The sequence below is a fragment of the Anastrepha ludens genome, chromosome 6, assembly GCF_028408465.1.
Source record: "Anastrepha ludens isolate Willacy chromosome 6, idAnaLude1.1, whole genome shotgun sequence".
NCBI lineage: Eukaryota > Metazoa > Arthropoda > Insecta > Diptera > Tephritidae > Anastrepha > Anastrepha ludens.
In genome coordinates this window covers 101,380,846-101,400,758 of record NC_071502.1, presented here as the reverse complement: position 1 = coordinate 101,400,758, position 19,913 = coordinate 101,380,846, and the positions used below count along the sequence as shown (strand labels likewise).

General features: G+C 37.3%; 2 protein-coding genes across 6 annotated transcripts in view; both read left to right on the top strand.

The window, feature by feature from the left end:
• LOC128868865 (sodium-dependent transporter bedraggled) overlaps positions 1-3,941 on the top strand; it is a 39,812-nt gene extending 35,871 nt beyond the window's left edge. For 4 of the 5 annotated variants that reach the window (XM_054111412.1, XM_054111414.1, XM_054111413.1 and 1 more), the window contains exons 7-8: positions 2,840-3,087; positions 3,182-3,941. In XM_054111412.1, coding sequence (XP_053967387.1) covers positions 2,840-3,087; positions 3,182-3,773 — 840 coding nt within the window. In that variant the 3' untranslated portion in view covers positions 3,774-3,941. Of the gene's footprint in view, positions 1-2,839; positions 3,092-3,181 lie in introns of those variants that run through there. The other variant, XM_054111416.1, reaches the window with a different exon arrangement.
• Positions 3,942-12,256: 8,315 nt separating this feature from the next.
• LOC128865685 (protein slit) overlaps positions 12,257-19,913 on the top strand; it is a 118,646-nt gene continuing 110,989 nt past the window's right edge. Inside the window, exon 1 of the mRNA XM_054105952.1 lies at positions 12,257-12,944. The gene's annotated coding sequence lies outside the window, so the exon portion shown is untranslated. The remainder of the gene's footprint in view (positions 12,945-19,913) is intronic.

Genomic DNA, 19,913 nt, shown 5'->3' with positions numbered 1-19,913 from the left:
CAGACATGGCCGAACTGGAACAGCGGTCGATCGAAGATCTTGCTAGGATTCAACAGGGAATCTATAAGAAAAATGATAGGTGTATTAACAGGTCATTGTTTAATAGGCAGCCACGCTAGAAGGTTAGGACTACCTTACTTCGATTTCTGTAGAAGCTGTCTAAATACAGAAGAAGAGGAAACAGTCAGACACCTTTTATGTGAGTGTGAAAGCCTAGCTAGGAGAAGGCTGCGCACCCTCGATACAGCATTTCTAACCGATGTAGCGGATATAGCGCATCTAAAACTAACGAAGCTCTGCTCGTTTATTAAAGCAACCGGATGGTTTGAAAGGGAACACGTAGAGTAAGGATAAGCTCCAGTGGTATCACAATGGACCTGCCGAAGGTCTAAGTGTGTCTCACGACAACCACCCTACCTACCTACCTACCTACCTAGTTGTGAAAACTTAATTCTTTAATTTTTATTTTGCCATTTTGTGTGAAATGGTTTGCTAAATGCCAGAAAAGATTCATGCCCGTCAAAGTGCCTTAGATGCCCGTAAATGCTGGCGGTTTTCTCAGTTCAAGCCCGGTAATTTCGATATTTCCGACTCACATCGATCTGGAAGATCAGCAACTTTAGACAATTACGTATTAAGGGCGGAAATGGAAGCAAATGTGGAGGAGGAACTGTCAAATACTCTTAATCAACCTTAATTGTGCATCCAAGAACAGTTGCAACGAATTGGTAAAACAAACAGAGCAGGTGCTTGGGTTCTGCATAATTTGTCTGAAGAAAACAGAGCTAACCGATTCACAACATGCAACTTATTGCTTCAACGGTGGAATACAGAACCATTTTTTGATTGCTTGATCACTGCAGATGAAAAATTGGTCCGGTATGATAATCCAAAACGCAAAAGGCAGTGACTATCTCCGAATGAACCGCCACGAAGAACTGCTAAGCCAGGTTGACATTCGAAAAATGCACCTTTATGTGTTTGGTCAAGCCTAGCGTAAGTGCTCTAGCCTGCCATCCCAGAGGTTGTGGGTTGGAGTCGCACGTAAAGCACGGTCCTCGCACTTTTCCAAACTTACCTATTTTCCTAGTTTCTATAAAAAAAAAAAATCTTTCCTCAACCCCAAAAACCGTATTCTTCCAATCCTTACTCCCGCACAAAACCTCAGCGCATTACTTGCATTGTGGCTACTAAAACAAGTAAAAAAGAAAAAACACACATTGCATCAGTGGCGCCAGCAAGAGGAAGCGGGCTATCGCAGTATTAGCGCAGACACACCAAAATTTAGCGAAGTCCTCAACCATCTGTGTGATCCTTCTGACAGAAAAATTTGAAACAGAGATGGCGCTCTAAACAGTTAGAAGGCCTTGTTCCTAAGCAACGATAGGTGGGCATTCCCACTATTCAGGACTGGTAACGGCAGGCTAATCACCTACCCTGTCAGAAATCAAAATAGATTAACGAAACCAATGCAAGACTGAGTCTTGTCGAGGCCTTATGCTCCCGAGTGGAGCGAACAAGGAAAAAAGTGTTTGGTAGGATATTCGTGGCATCGTCCATTTTGAGTGTTTAAACCTGAAACAGTTAAAGCAGACCTTTATTGTGAGCAATAAGATCGAGTACATCAATCAAGTAATTGAAAAGTATTCTACGATTATTAATAGAAAATGCGTTATTTTGCAACACAATAATGCAAGACCGCACTGCGCAAGAACAAATTAATGGATCGGTTGGGTGGTACTGTCTCGACCACCACACTCGCCCCCCATTACGCCATCGGATTTGCATTTATTTCGTTCACTGCAACACTTCTTAACAAACAAAAACTTTCAAAATTTGGTTAATATGAAAAAAGTCATCTCCAGATATTTTACTGAAAAAACTAATTGATTTTATCGATTTCGGCACTCTAAATGACAAAAGGTTGTTGCCAATGAAGTGGATTACAACATTGTCTAAAAAGAAAAACTTGTAAGAAATTTATATATTTGAATTTACTTGAAAAAACGACATTATTTTCCGGCCCCCCTAATATTTTCTATACATATAAAAGGTGGAATCTGCTAGTTTCATGATTTTGGTTTGCTTTTTTATCTTTTGTTATTTCCAAATAATAAAAGTATTTTCAACTATTTGGAAATTTCCTTATTTTGCACTAAAAAAATAAATTTTAATGCTAAAATTAAGACTAAAAGTAATTTTCAGAATGAATTCCACTTTTGTTTACATAGTTAACATTAACATTCTCTGGTTACGCCTCTGTCTGCGCCTGACAGCATAACATTCTCTGGCATAACAATTTACATTTACATTCATTCACTGCTATCATTAACATTCTCTGCTGCTATCACTGTTAGCATTACATTTTCTGCTCACAGCTAAATTAACTCCGAACTGAAAGACGGCTTACAACAAGTGCAAGCGAATTTGGGCACACAATTTGGGTACTACGCCTAAAAAAGTGATACAAATGTAAAGGTGAAAAAACGTGGAGAAAATAACCACGAAACTCATGAAGCTATACGCGTGACACTTAATATTTTTAAGACGTCAGGAATTTAGGAAGATAGTCAAGTGGCTTTGTATCAAATAAGACTTTTTTACTTGCATTTTTTGATTTGAAAAAACTTGCCTTTTTTTTGAAAAGAAAGAACCTTAACTTGAACTTGACCTACAGTAAGAGAGTTTATTTAGTTCTAGATGAGATTTAATTTAGACGGGTCGTTTATTTTATTAATCAGGAGGAGAGATATTAATTATAAAAAAAAATGTTTAATATATTTTAAAATTATGGTTGCATATTTTTTCTCATACAAATCTTTACTGCCATGATTTGCAGCGCATCCAACTTCTCTATCGGCCTGGTGACAGCTTACGCGAAATTCGCAACAGTTCCTCTAGCGATCGCAGTAGAACGGAATTCGGTCGTGTTAGCGGCAATGGTGCCGTGGGAAATTTAGAACTTAACTCATATCAGGCACACGATGATGCACCACCAAAATATACGCCACCACCATCCTACACCACAGCAACAGGCGCGCGTTTCGCCAAAATCTTGCGCCAGAGCATCAGACGTAGTGTTAGACGGTAATTACAAAACAACAAAGAAAGAAAAAAAGCATTTAATTTTTAAATAATCAAATTTATATTTTCTTTCCATTCTTCCAATCATTACACTTAGTGTACTTGGTGATCGCAGTCGTGCACGCCCCATTCTCACTATCGACTCCGAGAGCAACCAACCCACTACATCATTGCATTCGCATGCAGCTGACAGTCCACATTACACAAGTGCCGACATACCCATTGCAAACGCCGCCCTCGCAACGGATCAACCGTACAATTTCCCCTCCAGCTCAGGCGAGCAGCTGCAGCGTTCACTGTCGTTGGGACGCAAGTTGACAACAAAGCAACAGCATCAGCAACGTAACACAATCGGCGGTGGTCGCGGTCAGCGTTCATCAACTGCAGATGGTGTTCATCGAAATTTGCGCGCACCTTACACCGCTGACGATGTGGTCACTGTACTACGTTCGACCAGTGCTGCAACGGCACAAATACGCCCCGAAACAGTGGCGGTGGTGTCGCCCGACTCAACGCCCGAATTGTGTGAACTTTCATCCAACAACTATTCATCTTTCTGTTCGATTGAGAATTTGGTGACGAATGCTGCCCCGATGGCGCGTAGTGCGGCGTTTACAGCAACAACTACAACGACGACAGCACGCGACGATGAAGCCAACGAAAGCGGAAGTAATACATCTGTGATTTAAAACAATAGAGAAACCCTAACTATGTATGCATCTACCTACATATACTTGTATATGTATATGGATGTGTACGAATATTGTGTAAATAGATATCTTTTAAATGCGTATGAGTGTAATAATTATGATAAATAATAATAATAATAAAAAGTACTAACTGATTTAACATATGAATATTTTACATTTTCTTATAATTTTTTAACGATTTTATAGGGCGTTTTTATTTAAAAGACAATTTCCCAATTAGTCGCCCATTAAATGGGCTTACGACATACGAGAGAGTGTGAGCAATAATGCTTAACACCTTCCTTTTGCACTCTAATTACATTAGCCGGATGTAATTTGCCTTTATAATTTCCATTAAAGTGCAGAAAGAACCACATCTAAGGGACCCGATTTTATGAGAAAATTTAATTAAAAATTGCTCACCAACAAATTATGTCACTATGTAGATACTTGTACCATGTATGTATGTGTCTGTTTATGAGTGAGCGCAGTGTACTATAAATTTATTGGAAATTAGTTTGATTAGGTGGTGAGCGCTCACATGACATAACGCCTTACGGAGGCAATATTGTCCACTGTGAAGGAAGAAAAAATTCTCTAACGGTGGCTACTTCTTTCTCTTCGATCTACCTGTTAGTGTTTTGTGTGGTTGTCTACTGACGCCAACCGCTACAGCATTTCCTTAGACCAGCATTGAGGGCAGTGGGTTCTAAGTTACCGAAACGACCCGGATTTATATTCGGCCAAGGACTGTCAAATCAGCAACATTCCCCATATATGTATGGGGAATATTTATGCTGCTCCAACAACAACAACCAGCATTGAGGGCCCGTCAGGCAGTCCAGTTTTATTATTTCTTTTTTTTATAACGAGGTGTAAAAGCAATCGAAATCGATCATCCTACAGGGATACCGTTTTGGTAATTACGTTTCAAGCCCGTCGTGAGTAATAAGCTCAATCGTCAGTTATATTCGTCTGCCGTTCGTCTTGCTGCATTTTATCAATGCGACTGTTGTGGTTACGGCCGCGTTTGTCTCTCATCATTCCTTCGCCTCCAAGCAATGTTGCGAAGTTCCACGATAATTCGTATTGTAAAAGTTTGTACCGCCCTCCATTTTTCATTCGACTCAAGCATTTATGGAACTAGGTTATTGGGCGTCAGAAACACACTAGTTGTTCTTGCTAGGTCATCACGTTCCTTATCGAATCTGCTGCAATAAAAAACCATATGTTCGACCGTTTCCTCTTCGTCCAAGCATTCTGGACAATAAGGACTACCAGCCACGTCTAGGCGTTGCAGATATTTTTGGAAGCATCCGTGCCCACTTAATAGCTGCGTTAGGAAGAAATCAACGTCTCCGTGTTTTTGACAGATCCACTACGTCCACCGGCCTTTTGATGACTGGCCCCATTTTGATTGGCAATCAGCTATCGAGGTAGAACGTTCTGCTTGTTTGAGTTCCTCTGTCGGCTTCGTACTTTGCGAGCAGTACAACCTCTTCTGTAAGTTTGCCCGAATGTTTATAAGCATTTTGCTAGCTATGACGCAGATTGCATCGTCCGATACCGTTCTATAGGCACATGGGGTCCTTAGCGCACTTGTTCTACTGACCTGCTGTACTTATTTAAAATGGCACTTTTTGGCTCCAGCGCAGATTAGAGAGACGTGACATTATGGAGTCTGTCACAGTCGAAATAGTTTTTCTCCTGGCGCCCTGTGGAGCGCAAGAATCAAATTCGTCCATTGTGATGCCATAGAGAAAAAAACAGAGGGGGAAAGAACAAAATGATTAGAGGACGATACCGACCAAATGGTGATTAATTACAATTTCGTAAGCCGCTTTAAGTTACTGATGAAATTCATTAGGTGTGTAATATTTAAACCTGCTGTATGCTGTATCCGCAGGTGTAGCAGAAAAGTAAGAGCCAAGATATCTGAATCAATTTCCAAAGCCCATTCTTCCTTCTTCCCCCTGTTCGGTTTTTGCTCGTCGTCTGTATAGCATCACAATTGACGAATTGTATCTTTGTCCAACTGGGCTTTCACTTGGACAGTCATTTATCCTAACATAACATATCTATCACTAAAATTACTGTCAAAGATCTGCACATTCCTCCAATCACCCTATAGTAATATTAGTTGCCCTCTATTAAAGTAAATATTTACGCTTAAAAACCCCAGAGAGTACCCGAGTGCACTTTGAACGGCCGAGTCAGTTTCCATGCCTTCATATAAACTTTTCCACCGAAATTCTACTTTCTTGGAGCCATAGCTCAAAGAGAGCTCTGTACGCGGAGCTGAAAAAAACTTACTTAAGGAGCTATATAATAGATTGTGTGGTATCTGATAAAACCATCCTAATACCACAAAATTATGCACCAGACGTAAGAGCTACTTCTTCCAGCTCTGCCGTCTACTATATTTCTTTAGTCCAGGTAGCTCGAATATTTAGTGCTAATTGGAGAACCGAATATTTTATCAATTGCTTGCAAGCCAATCCAGACAATCTCTCTGCCAAAGCCTTGTGTTATCGGAGTGACAGATCGAAAAATTATTCCACATAAACTGGGGAACTCCCTAGAAGAGACCGGCTGCAGTATAATTTCCCATATTTGAGCCATCAGTGTAGTTGGAAATGTTGCTGTAGGGAATGTTGCTGTTGGAAATGTCTTCTAGAAGTTTGTCGTCGTGTATCTCATAGAAAGCTGGTGAGGCCTCTTCGTGTTTTTCTTTTAAGATCACGCTTTAATTGACTGAGATATCCCCTTGAATTTCTTAGTTTGGGTGGTTATCTCGATGGAATCCCATTAGAAACTGCTTGGGGAAAAGCGTAGTCCACAATATAATGTGAAATCGTCAAATTTTGGAAAAGGCTCAAGAAAAAAATGAGAGTACTTAGTTTACCTTTGAACCAGCATTAACACCGTTAATAATGCTAGCTTTGAAATCCAACTCAGAATCTCTCTTGCTAACTTCGGTCTAAGTAAGCGATTGAGACATAAAGGCCACTCTCGATGTACCAAACCCTTTATCATGCCCGACATTCAATGAGAGTGCGAGTGAGAAGGATTTTACAGAAGATTCTTGCATGGTAAGTTACATGACCACTACAGCGACATAGATTTTGCACAGCGAAAGAAAATCTAGCGGATTCGTTGACTAGATAATGTCGTGCGAATGGGCATCACCTGTTGGTGGTGCAAAAAGCAATAGGATAGCCCCTTCTATGTCAAATAGCCAAGTTGAGAAGCACATTTGGTGTTTCTGGCTGGTACCAGTTTGTACGGATAAGAAACAACTGACGCCATTTGTTGAACTCGGCCAGAACCATGTACGTGGTTACTGCGGCAGAGAAGAGAAAGGCCTGCAACCACAGTAAACTAGCTTTCCCTAGTACACTGGACCTCACCCCTTATCGCTGAAGTGTTGCATTTCCATGGCAGCCGTACTGGAATGGCTTGGGTTTTTCCCGACCAAGGTCTGCCGCCGCAGAAAACTAGCCCTGAACCTCACCCCTCACATCAGAAGTGTTGCGAAAAAGGCGATTTCCAATGCCTATCACTGGCTCTCACGGTGCACACAGTGCCATAATCGTTCGTTAGGTATCAACCTTAAACTTCATTTGTAGTGAGGAGGAACTTTTCATCCAAAGTGCCAAATCTGTGATTAATGGTCAGCATTTTAAGGCGTGAAAAGAATGAAATGTAGCCACTATTAGCCTTAAAGAGGTTTTAGTAAACCTTGCTTCACTCCCGCATTTAAATAATTCTGATTCAATGAAGTAGTAACATTGCGATGGGCGTGTTTGGTAAATATTTCTTTGTCCAGACGTAATCTATTGACCGGACATAGTCATATCTGGTACTTGAGATCTGTCGCAATCTACTTCAAATACTCCAAAGCCTTCAATGCATGAATTGATCGCCAACAGCATCTTTGAAGTATTCACTGGAAAGCACAAAAACATGCAACAAATTTCCTTCACGCGACAGAATAAATTTCAATTCCGTTGCTGACTGTTACAAATCATACACCAAAGTAGATGCTCTTTTGTTGAGGACACGTTCCATAGGTACTGTGTGCTTGTCTGTGGCATCTATATGACTTGAATTGTGTGACAATCGCACTTAGGCTAAGTATGTGCTGCCCCGTAGGTGATTGCGCCTTTTTTATTATTATAACAAAAACACTTAACGTTTAATCTCTCGATCGAAATAAAAACGGTGTCTGATCTATTATTTGTTTTCTCTTTTATTTATTTAGTTTACTGGAGTACGACTGAAGTAGATAGTCTAACTGCGCTGCATTTCGCGCAATGTTGGGCGCACATATGTCACATTTGTTAAAAAGGTATAGAAAACAAAGCGGGATGAGAACAACAACAACAACAAATCACAATAATAGTAATCCGATTAGAGGCATGAACGCATGGACGCGAAAAAACGGAAGTGATTGTGACAAAACGGAAAAGTGCTGCGTGCTAGTCATTTTCATTGATGGCGAAGCGATTTTTTGTTTGCTCAGAAGCAGCCATAAAAACTAAGCTTGCCTACTACGCATTTGCTCTTTGACCAGTTTTTTTTTTTATTTTCATTTAGGAAGCATACATTTAAAATAAGCCTGAGGGATATTTATATATAAGCGACCACTTTATTTCCGTTTCCGAAAACCTCTTAGTAAAGTTTTACTTTGCTTTGTCATCGACACCTTTCTTAGACTGCTGGGTATAGCTGCTGCTATGGCAGAATAATTACTCAAACAGTTTAGCGGCTCTCCACTCAATACTTCGGCAACTCAAAATACACTTAAATTTGAGTGAAATGGTAAAGCTTTGAGGAATAGTGAATGAGATAATCAAAGTGATCTTTTGGTATTGGAATCGGTATTTATTTCTTTTAAATATCCTCAGACTGAATAAATGTTAAAAAAATAATAATTAAACGTAAATGATTCCCTCATTAAGGGTTATGCGACCGGTAATAATTTATAGCAAATATACTGAATTACTCACCTCAACCATAGAATACAGCAATTAGTAATCAGCTGCCTTACGGCATTAAACTAAAAAAAAAAAAACCTACGAAATACTCCCAGAAGATGAAGTTTCAAATAAAAAATTGATATTTATGTGTTCAAAAAGATAAAAATATTAAGGCAGGAAAATTGTGTATATAACCTGAAAACAATTTAGAATGCGAAGGGGCTTATTCAACTATTAGGGAGATTTCAATTATCTTGTTTTCCATGTTAACTGGTCGAAAGTTGGTAGGCACATACAGGATGTCAAAAAAGTTTTAGCACAGCGAGTTTTTTTTTACATAGCAAATCTAGAGGCGAATGCTCTTTTGGTGTTGCCCGTTGTGTTCACCCACGGCAATTTCGCGGCTTGCTTTCACATATTGTGAATATTGTAAACAAATCTCCGGACCAAAACATTTTTGTCTAACTGTACATATAATACTATAAAACTTGGTTCACTTTTTGAAGTACTTACTTGAAGAGGTGCAGTTTTTAAATGATTTTTTGAAACTCGATGGACCATATTGAAATATATATATATTGACGTGATCTATGCTCTATTTTGCTATTTTTAACAAATATTCGCTCTAAGACGGGAATTCTTCAGCCTGTTTACCTACTTTCCATGGGTAGAACTTATAAGTGACATCCCTAATCCTAAAGATATTTGAGCAACCAACACCTGCTGCACATAGGTATATTAATGTAAATAGGCCTTTCAAAATGTCTTCAATCTAAAGTTAAGAGTCCCCTTTTAAGGGAAATCTATGAAATTTTCGACGGCAAAAAATTATATTTTCGAAAAAGGTGACTCATCCTTTTTATACTCGAATATTAAAACTTATACTATTGCAATCAAAAACGGCGTGAAGCCATGTTTATGACTGCCAAAATTTTAGCTCGATGGAAAAAAACATTAAATTAAAAAAGTTCAAAAGATTGTGCCCCATTTATTACCGTTAATGGAATATGAAATATTCCAATATTTTTTCTTTAATTTGTCATTGTGATTATTTATTTAATATCCTTAATATAAAATAATTGAACTATATTAATTTGTTGGGACTACAGCTCTTTAAATGTAATTTAAATTAAAAAGAAATTTTTATTTATTTTATTGTAAAACAATCGAAAAAGCGAATAACCACATTTATTTTCCTTTCATAAATTCTGACCTGACTTAAAAACAAAAAAAAGCGTAACATTTAGGAGCAAAAAACTGAAGTTCAGAAGACCATTTTTCTAATAATTCCGTAAGCCATACATTTTTCTTCAAAATTACTATCTATATTTCTTTTAATTTAATCGTGCATAAATATATATGTATGTATATATTCATATCTTTTCTATAAATGAATTTTAAAATAAAATGGTCTCCAAAATGCTACCCATTTATTTTAACCCCCAACTATGGGCAAAGGGTCTCATAGATCACAGTGTCGAAGAAAACTGCAAATGCTGTTAATTTGGATAAGGTTTTTTGATTTCTTACAGAAAAATTAATTGCGCAACATACATTTTTTTGCTGGTCTAGGAATTGCTGTCAATATGTTCCCTTAGATTTAGGTGCCTTTGAGACCCCATATCCAAGTTAGTGGTACGAAAACGAAATGACCATAAAAAATGCCATTTTCAGCAACCGAAAAATCAAATTTAACCATAAAAAACGGAAAATTAAGAGACGTTTGCATATTTATGGAAAACAAATCAAAGTATATCGAAAAATAAATACGAAATAAAAAAAATTAGTGTGCTTCAATGAAGCGATATTGTTATCAAATCGAGACAGGGCCGATGTGTGTTAAGGCTTAGTTGTAAATATGAATGTTTTTTATATCAATAAATTGATAATAATCATATTTATTCTCATTTCAGAAATTTTGATTCGTTCCGAAGAAAGAGTAGAAGTACAAGATTACAATGTAAAGAAATGAGAGTACAATGTATAACACAAGGTGGCGCAAAATTAATGATTGTTTGTTTTTTAATCATTTTTACTAAATAAAAATTAGTTTAATCAATTATTTATGTATTTATTTTTTTAAGGCAAGGGTATCACTCTTGTGAAGGGAAATTAAAAGAGGGGACTAAATAAAATCAATCTGTAACTATTTTATACCAAATTTACGGAAAACGCAATTTTTCCCCACAGGAATTCAATGATAATTTTCAAAGCATTAGCGGCACAAGTAAATACAAATTTTGTTTTTGAATAACTTTTTTAATAAATGAAAAAAAAAAAAATGATTTCGAGTGATGAAAATATTTTTTTGCCATTTGCAAAAATTATAAATCTTTCAATACGTGGATTAATTTTGCGCCACTTGTATTTGGGGAATAAATGATTGAAGTTCAGAAGATTATTTCGTCGACAATACCGCAGGTGCTAAGTTCTTTTAAGATTTTCTTTTATATTCACAAGAATTTGTATAATTTTTCCCTAATTTATTTTAAAAAAAAGTTCACAAAAATGCAAACAATTTGTTTCTAAATGTTACTGTGAAATTATTGTAAATTTAGGGAGTTTATTTAAAAAAAATTCTTTACAAAAATGCAAAAAACTTTTTCACAAGATAGATTATTATTAAGTTAAATTATTTTTGAATATCCAAAAGGATATATAAAACATTTTCTCCCTGCCACTCAGTTCTTGCTATGCCATTACAAACTTTTAATATACAAAAATTTGTATATTCAAAAATTTAATATTTTGAAACTCATTCTCTTTTAAATTTAGTTTTTATGCTTCCCTAAGTTATTAAAAGAAACAATCACCAAAATTCAAAAAAACCACCTTGTACTTGGAAATAAATGACCGAAGTTCAGAAGATAATTTCGTCGACAATGCAGCAGGTGATAATTTTTTTAAATACTTTTTTATATTCACAGAATTTATAAAAAACTTGTCTCCACAAGATAGTTTATTATTAAACTGAATATTTTTTGAAACTTGTCTCCACAAGATAGTTTATTATTAAACTGAATATTTTTTGAATATTCAAAAGTATCTATAAAACATATTTTCCCTGCCACTCAGTTCTTGCTATGTCACCAAAAACTGTCGTATATATTGCATGATATATATTGTATAATGTAAATACAAATTTTATATTTTGATATGAATTTCAATTTAATTAATTTTCTTCTTTTTGAAAATCTATTTCTCTAATACATCAAGTTTTAATTGTATCCTTTAATTCGGTACTCTGCTACTATTCAGTACACACTTCATTCATTATTCGTACCAGTCCATTCGTGCCAACCAACTCGCCACACTCGACAAATACATGATGCCCACCGTGTCGTGCAATACGGCCAAACAACAAATTCACTCAAGCAAGTCGCTGCTAGCAGCGTAGTCTCAGCGTAGCAGCGCTCTCAATGAGCAAACACAATTTATTCACAATTCAGAATTCCCAATTCACAATTTACAACTTGCAACTTCAGTTGATTTTGAGCACGCAACGAAAAAGTTTATTTAACGGATGTATCGCGTTCGTTTGGTTTTGTCACAAACCTGAGTTTTTAACAAGAAAATCAGTGTACATACATACATGTATACACATACACAAAGTTGAAGGAAAGAAGTTTATTTAATTAATTTGGCTATGGGAAATTTTACTCCTGCAACGGAAATTTTCATGCACGAAAAGTTAATAAATATCAATTCAGTGTATTAGTACATCATATATCACATCATAAATCGAGTTGAAATGTACAATCCATTGGAAGTGCAAAGCCGTCAAATATACTTAGCCTGAGATTTTTTTACGACATCGACGACCACTACGACTACTACTTTGTGGTGTGTGACTCCTGATGTGCGTACACCAAATTAACGAGAAGGCAGAGTCAGGCACAGCGGCGCTCACACAAATGGGTAGAAACCCGAAAATGGAAAAAGTGTGAAGTGAAAGGTGCAAAATTTTTGTGAAAAATGCTATGTGTTACTACAAATATTCAGCTCTGCATAAATAACGGTTCGTGAAAAATGAAAAACCAATTGTAAAAGTGTGAATTGTTAGTGAATTTTTAAGAAAAAGCAAAATGTATATATTCGGCCGAAATTGTGTTTGGTGCGTGTGAAAAAATTTGGAGTACATATTTGGAGGAAAAAGGATATTTGGCGTAGCATAAATCGGAGAACAAATGTGAGTTCAATGATATCTATACATTGGTGCATACCACAGAGCCTGTGTATATGCATGTTTGTATATTATTACATATTACAAGTATATATTTACTTTCTTGTGTGTGGCTATATGCGTCTGCAAAGGTAGAAATATGTACATATGTATATGTATATCTATGTACATGCCAGCGACATTCTAATTGTTTATTCTGTGAATTTTTAAATTTTTGATTAATTGTTGCACGCAATTTTTTTTTTGTTCTTGCTTTGCCCATACTTTTTTGCGGCTTTCAAGTTTTTCAATTTTTTTTTAATTACAACTTCGAGTGGGAACAGTCAGGTGAAAATAATTCATACATACCTACCTATCTACTTACTATTTTGTTTATCTGCGTAATTTATGAGCCAAGATACAACACAAACGCAAATAGCATGAACCACAAAGAATGATGACAACCTAAGTGGGCCCTGCCTCTTTTGCTGAGGTAGTACAGGTCAAAAACGTTATTTACTTTTTGTGTTTTATTTGCTTTTTTCTTTTTTGTGGCAAAGTACTCACTCGTACGAGTATATTGCGCAAACATTTCTTCTTCCCAACTTTGCTTGGCTCTGCTTGGCTTTGCAAATTGCAACGTTTTTATTGGGAATCCATCATCTCATCAACATCGGTCGGTCGTCTCTGCTGCTACTGCCGTCGCTACCGTTGCACCGCTTTACACGCATACATGCATAGCCACCTATATGAATTAGTAAATACACTCTCTCGCGGCTTTTGGTGACTGCGAGTGTTGAGTGAGATCTCGCGCATATCCGTTTTTCATCTCAGTAGTTCAGTTATTCAGTTGTTGAATTGTTTTTGTGTTGCTGTTATTGAGCGCATTCACAATAGCGTGCGCGAAGTATGGAGTTTGGTCAGCAGGACACCCTTGGTAGCCTATCAAATCATTTGGTTGTACTGCAAATGCCATGTCGCATATTTATTGTTGTATTTTGTTTTCCTATTTATGTACGCATTGCCTTTTGCCTTTTGTGTTTTTTCGTTTTTCATCGCACATTTCATCTTTGCCTTGTGCTGTGCTCTGCTGTGCTGTGATGTCCGAAAATTTCGGTTTCTGTTTACGAGTTCTGTTTCGCCAGCATTTAATTTGTGACGGTTGTGTCTGCATAGTTTTTAGTTTTTCAACGCTACTCTCAACATTGTTTTGTATATTTTTCTTCGTGTATATGTGAGTAAGTGTACGAGTGTTTGTGCCTGTGCTTGTGTGAAAATGACATTTTAGCGCAAGGAAGTCAGTTGAAAACTGCCTAGGGGCGTTTGCGAAAGACAGCTTTAAAATGGGAAAGGATATTCGTATGCTTGGTTAGCTGTCGGCCTATTGGAGTTTCAACACTTCTAATTTCCTCATGCGGCTTCGCAGCAGACATATCAATTTAAGTTTTCGACCATTTGCACCATCAAAAATTCATGTTGTATTGTGTTTGATCTTCTCAGAAAAAAAAGTAAATCGGCTTAAACTTAATTTCGCTGATCACGAATACTCTTTGTCTCGTTGTATATACAAACATAAATACATATATTTGAAAATAAAATCCCGCTAATCCCACACTTAATAAATCCGTGAGATTCGTTTGGGTGTTAAGAATTCGATTAAAAGTTTTCATTTAACATAACTTTAGGCATTGATTTGCATATGAATGGTGGCATCTAAATTAAATTAAGTCAGTTCGAGTTCAGCAGAGGAAATGTACTACATTGACCCATAAAGCATGGTTGGAGTACACCTACGGCTATGTTTTGTCATTTCGCTTTTTGTTAATGTTATTGTAAATGGGGGAAGAGAGTTAGGCTCAACCCTGGATAACTTATTGTGGGAACATTTTGGGTTACAAAAATGTGAACACGCTTTTAAAAATTTATAGAAATCGCTTTTGTTGTGTGCCATGTTTTTTTTTAGAAGCGTTGTTCGTGCTGCTAAAGAGTGTAGAGATTCCGAAAAGTGTGTCATGCGAAACGTTTTTAGCCTACCTTGCGTGTATATAGTTTGAGCCTCAGACCAGGAATATTTAAAATCCTGCAATAGTTCTGTGAAAAAAGGATTGACACTCATCAACTTCTTTGTCAATTTTAACTCTTAACGATCCGGAAGTATTTCCAGTTTACTTCCCACCAGGTCCAAGCTATTTTTTATACTCAATATTTTTATGAGAGTTTTATTAATATATTGGGTGTTTTTTTAGCTGCCTGAGAACTATCGATATCGATAACTGTGGTTTGGCAGCTGAGAATGGCAAACGGTGTTGGCATTAGCGCAATCCATTCACCAATAACACCTGTTATTGGAAAACCCTTTATAATATGACAACAATAAGAATAATAAAAGTATATATCCCCCCATATATGTACATACCTTTACGGTCTAAATTCAGTAACTAACATTGTCATTCCGTTAATATGGCGGCATTGGACCGGTAAGGGTCAAATCCGCATTGGACAGAACCAATTGCCAATATAACTGAATTAGGTATCGTCAAATGGGATGATTCTATTTCATGTGGTCTTTTTTATTCTGGTAAGCTTAATTGCCGCAATAATCAAATAAATATTTGCAGTTTACAATTACAATTTCCTAGGAACTCTAGCATTCAGATAGTAAAAATTTTTAACTCTAAAATACAACAGAGAATCATTCTCGCTAAAAAGTACTATTACGGATTGAGAAGGCAAGGATGATAGATCTGCATTCAAGTCGAACGTCAGTGATAACTCTGAGGATGAATAAAAATCTAGCCACAAACTCATCATCATGTCCGTCATTGAGTGGGTGGTCCTTGAATGTTTGCAAAACAGGTTCCTTGGAAAATATACAAAATTTTGCGCGTTTGCGATGGCGGATACCACATGTAACTTACGGCTAAGATATTTTAGCTTCACAGTAGCATGGGCGCAGCAATTCCATTGGCTAAGTAGTAGCAAATATCTATAGGAATTGAAAACACAAAAGGAAGAACCGTAATTTCAAAATGGACTAAACCACTTCGACATTTGGTGCTAACTATTTTCAAGGCTAAACCGAACCCACGTTCTATAAATCTGTCGGCAGTCCTGCAGTCCTTGAAGTTTTCGAGAGAAGAGTTATTTGTATTATTTTTCTGTTAGCAAGGGCGTGAATACCTTAGAAAAAGGAGCATATAAGATATGATATGGCAATCCAAATCCAAAGGATCTGCTGTTCATTTTAATCTCTTAACGATTCAAGGAAATATAGCGGCAAAGAGCTTTATTCGGCTGGGTCTTGATTCTTTTTCTTCTTAATTGGTGCGATTACCGCTTATGCGATTTTGGCCGAGTTTAACAAAGCGCGCCAGTCGTTTCTTTCTCGTGCCAACCGGCGCCAGTTGGACACACTAAGTGATGCCAAGTCCTTCTCCACCTGATCTTTCCAACGCAGAGGAGGCCTTCCTCTTCCTCTGCTACCACCAGCTGGTACCGCATCAAATACTTTCAGATCCGGAGCGTTTCCAACGCAGAGGAGGCCTTCCTCTTCCTCTGCTACCACCAGCTGGTACCGCATCAAATACTTTCAGAGCCGGAGCGTTTGTATCTATTCGAACGACATGACCCAGCCAGCGTAGCCGCTGGATCTTTATTCGCTGCTCTATGTATATGTCGTCGTAGAACTCATACAGCTCATCGTTCCCTCGCCTGCGATATTCGCCGTTGCCAACGTACAAAAGTCCAAAAATCTTGCGCAGAATCTTTCTCTCAAACACTTCAAGCGTCGCTTCATCGGATGTTGTCATCGCCCAAGCTTCTGCGCCATACGTTAGGACGCGCATGATGAGAGCCTTGTAGAGTGTTAGTTTTATTCGTCAAGAGAGGACTTTACTGCTCAGTTGCCTACTTGGTCAAAAGTAGCACTTGTTGGCAAGAGAGATTCTACGTTGGATTTCAAGGCTGACATTGTTATCGGTGTTAATGCTGATTCCTAAATACACGAAGTCTTTTACAACCTCGAAATTATAACTGTCAACAGTGACGTGGGTGCCGATACGCGAATGCGCCAACTGTTTGTTTGATGACAGGAGGTACTTCGTTTTGTCCTCGTGCACCACCAGGCCCATTCGCTTTGCCCCTTTCTTTGCAGAACTAACAGGCAGGACTAGGTATCGTGAGAAAAGATGATTCTATTTCATGTATTTTTGGGTAATTATCTTGCATAAAAAACGTAAGCCCAGATCCTTACGTAAAATTTTCCAGGAAGCCGAAGGATAAAGTTCAACAAGTTGATAAGGTCGAGGAATAGACATTTCGGAATATACACATAGGACGACGAATAGATAGTTCGCTAACAAATTAATTTTTTCGAAGGAAATTTTCACAATTTGGAAGCGTTAAACGATTCATGATGACTTTCCAAACCTTACTGAACAGAAATGTCAGAAATTGCCATTCCCAGCTGTCAAACCATAGTTATCATTATCGATAGTTCTGATGCAGCTAAAAAAATACCTAATATATTAATAAAAGTTACACTGAAATATAAATATTTTTTCCTATATTTAATAATAGCTTGGACCTGGTGGGAGGTAAACTGGAAATACTTCCAGATCGTTAAGAGTAAAAATTGGGAAAGTAGTTGTGCGTTCCTTTTCTCACAGACCTTTTGCAGGATTTTAAATATTCCTGGTCTGAGGTTCAAATTATGTGCGAAATGTAGGCTAAAAAATTTTCACATGATAATTTTCAGAATCTGTACACTCTTTAGCAGCACGTTATTGACAACGACAGTGTTCATGATCACGTTTAAGCTCTAAAACTCATCGTTGTACAGTTAGAAATGTGGGAGCGCAGATTCCTTTAACAAAATGTAACTATTTTTTATGAGTTTCTGTTGCTGATAAGCCTTACAAAACAAAAATGTGGACCACTGCGCGATATGCAGTTCTTTTTATTGTAAAAAATACACTGGCGCCAATTTCAAATGGTTTCCAAACAAAGAAAGAATTGACAAAGCGAAATAAAATTTAATGTGGGGAAAATGAAATATTAAAAAGGCGTATACATTCCTTTACTGGTTGTTGCTGTACCAACATAAAACATACCCCATACATTTTTGAGGATTGCTGCTAAAGTGGAAGACCTTGGTCGTATTTACATCCAGTAACATGGAACCGATTGTCGAGGAACGGCCCTCTTTTTCAGTCGACCTGTAGAAGGATTAAAGTTGCCTTGCCGATATCTTTGTTGCTCATTGTGGAATTTTTAAATTTAGAGAAATCTAAAAATTATAATTTACATATCTGCCCACCTGATTACTGCTACTGCGGTGACATTCTGGTAGGGTAGTTTATCACATAGTTTATCACCTTGCCATGCATGTAAGCTTTCTTTCCTAATACTCGTACGAGTAGAATTTGAAATTCTCTGCTATCAGCTCATTTGCATACAGAGTTCTATATCTGTGCTATACTCCACTACACGCCAAAGAGTGAAAGTTTAATTCTGAATGCGGAAAACAATGAGTTGATTGAAGTCGAGATTTTTCTTTAATTAAATCAACTCCATAACAGATTATCCGAATATTCTTTGTATTCTTATCATTAAACACCTTTTAATTTACTGCATTAATATACAAACAAACTACTTTATTTAATTAATAGAAAAATGCCATGCATTCCTAATGCATGCATGCATGCATACATACACACACAAACCTGTGTACATGCATACGGGTAAGATGGAAGCATTAATCCATATATTTTATTCAAATGCCGCATTTGCCTAGTGTGAAGTCCCAAGCACTCGCGCTGGTGCGCTCCACTTGGTTAATCTCGGGTTAACACATGCAACAGCAAGCTCGACTGATACGAGACACAGCAAGGCAGGCATGCATATGCATATGGACGACGAGTGCACACACACACATACATATGTATGTATGCATCTAAGGGTGTGTGTAGCTGTATCTTCGAAAGTTGTTGTAACAAAACTTAGCTTTTTGAATGCAAATGTTTTTTGATACTTGTTTTTTTTTTGTTTTTTTTTATGTTTGACGCTTTTTTCTTCTTCTTCCCCCGTACCGCATTTTCTTTCCTCCTTTTGGCACAGCAGCATCGTGCAGCGTGCTGCAGTTGTCGATCTACGATTAAATCTTACATTCACGGTTTTTCTTCGCTTGTAAGCACAGCCTTACGAACTTGGGGGTTCGCCGTGCACTCTAAAAACCGGTATTTGAAACCAAAGTTATTTTGTTGCTCTTATATATGTACAAATGCAGGCAAGTTCGCCTGTGTGTGTATATGTATGTATATATTGATGTTTCTGTGTACAAGCAAAGGCTTGAGATATAGCACAAGTTCGAGACTTAAGCGGACGATTTGACTGTGAGAAAAGAAGCTGTGTCGGTGTGTTTCAGCGCGAAGGGCGACGAAAAAAGGGAAATTCGTGAAATACTTGTTTATGTTGAGGAGCATAGCTTTAAGCTTGTTGTTTGTTAGTTTAAGCCGCCTAAGCTTGGCCAATTTTGGACATAAATATTTCATAAATTAACCGTAGCGAATGCAAAAGGCTAATTTTATATATTTTGATTTTCGTCTATTCACATATATTTTTTTTCTCATTAATTCATTCACTTGATAATTGCCAGTGGCGTGGGGAAAAACAAACATACTATTTTTATGTACTTATTTACATACATACATATGTATATATGCCTATGCATGCATGCATGTATGTGTGTGTGTTAGCATTTGTTGCCTACGCTGTATGATGGCACTCGAACGCAAATGTTTACGTATGCAAAATAGCCGTAGAAGCTGGCGCCTGAGCGCCAAGAACTAGGAATCAAGCACAACAAAGCATTCTGCCAGCATTCCTAACTTTTGTTTGTTTGTTGTACGAGTATTTGTGGAGTGGGCGCATTCCAAGCATAAGCGGAAAATTTTCATCGAAGAAATAAATTGCAATGAATTTCAATAATTCTCAAAG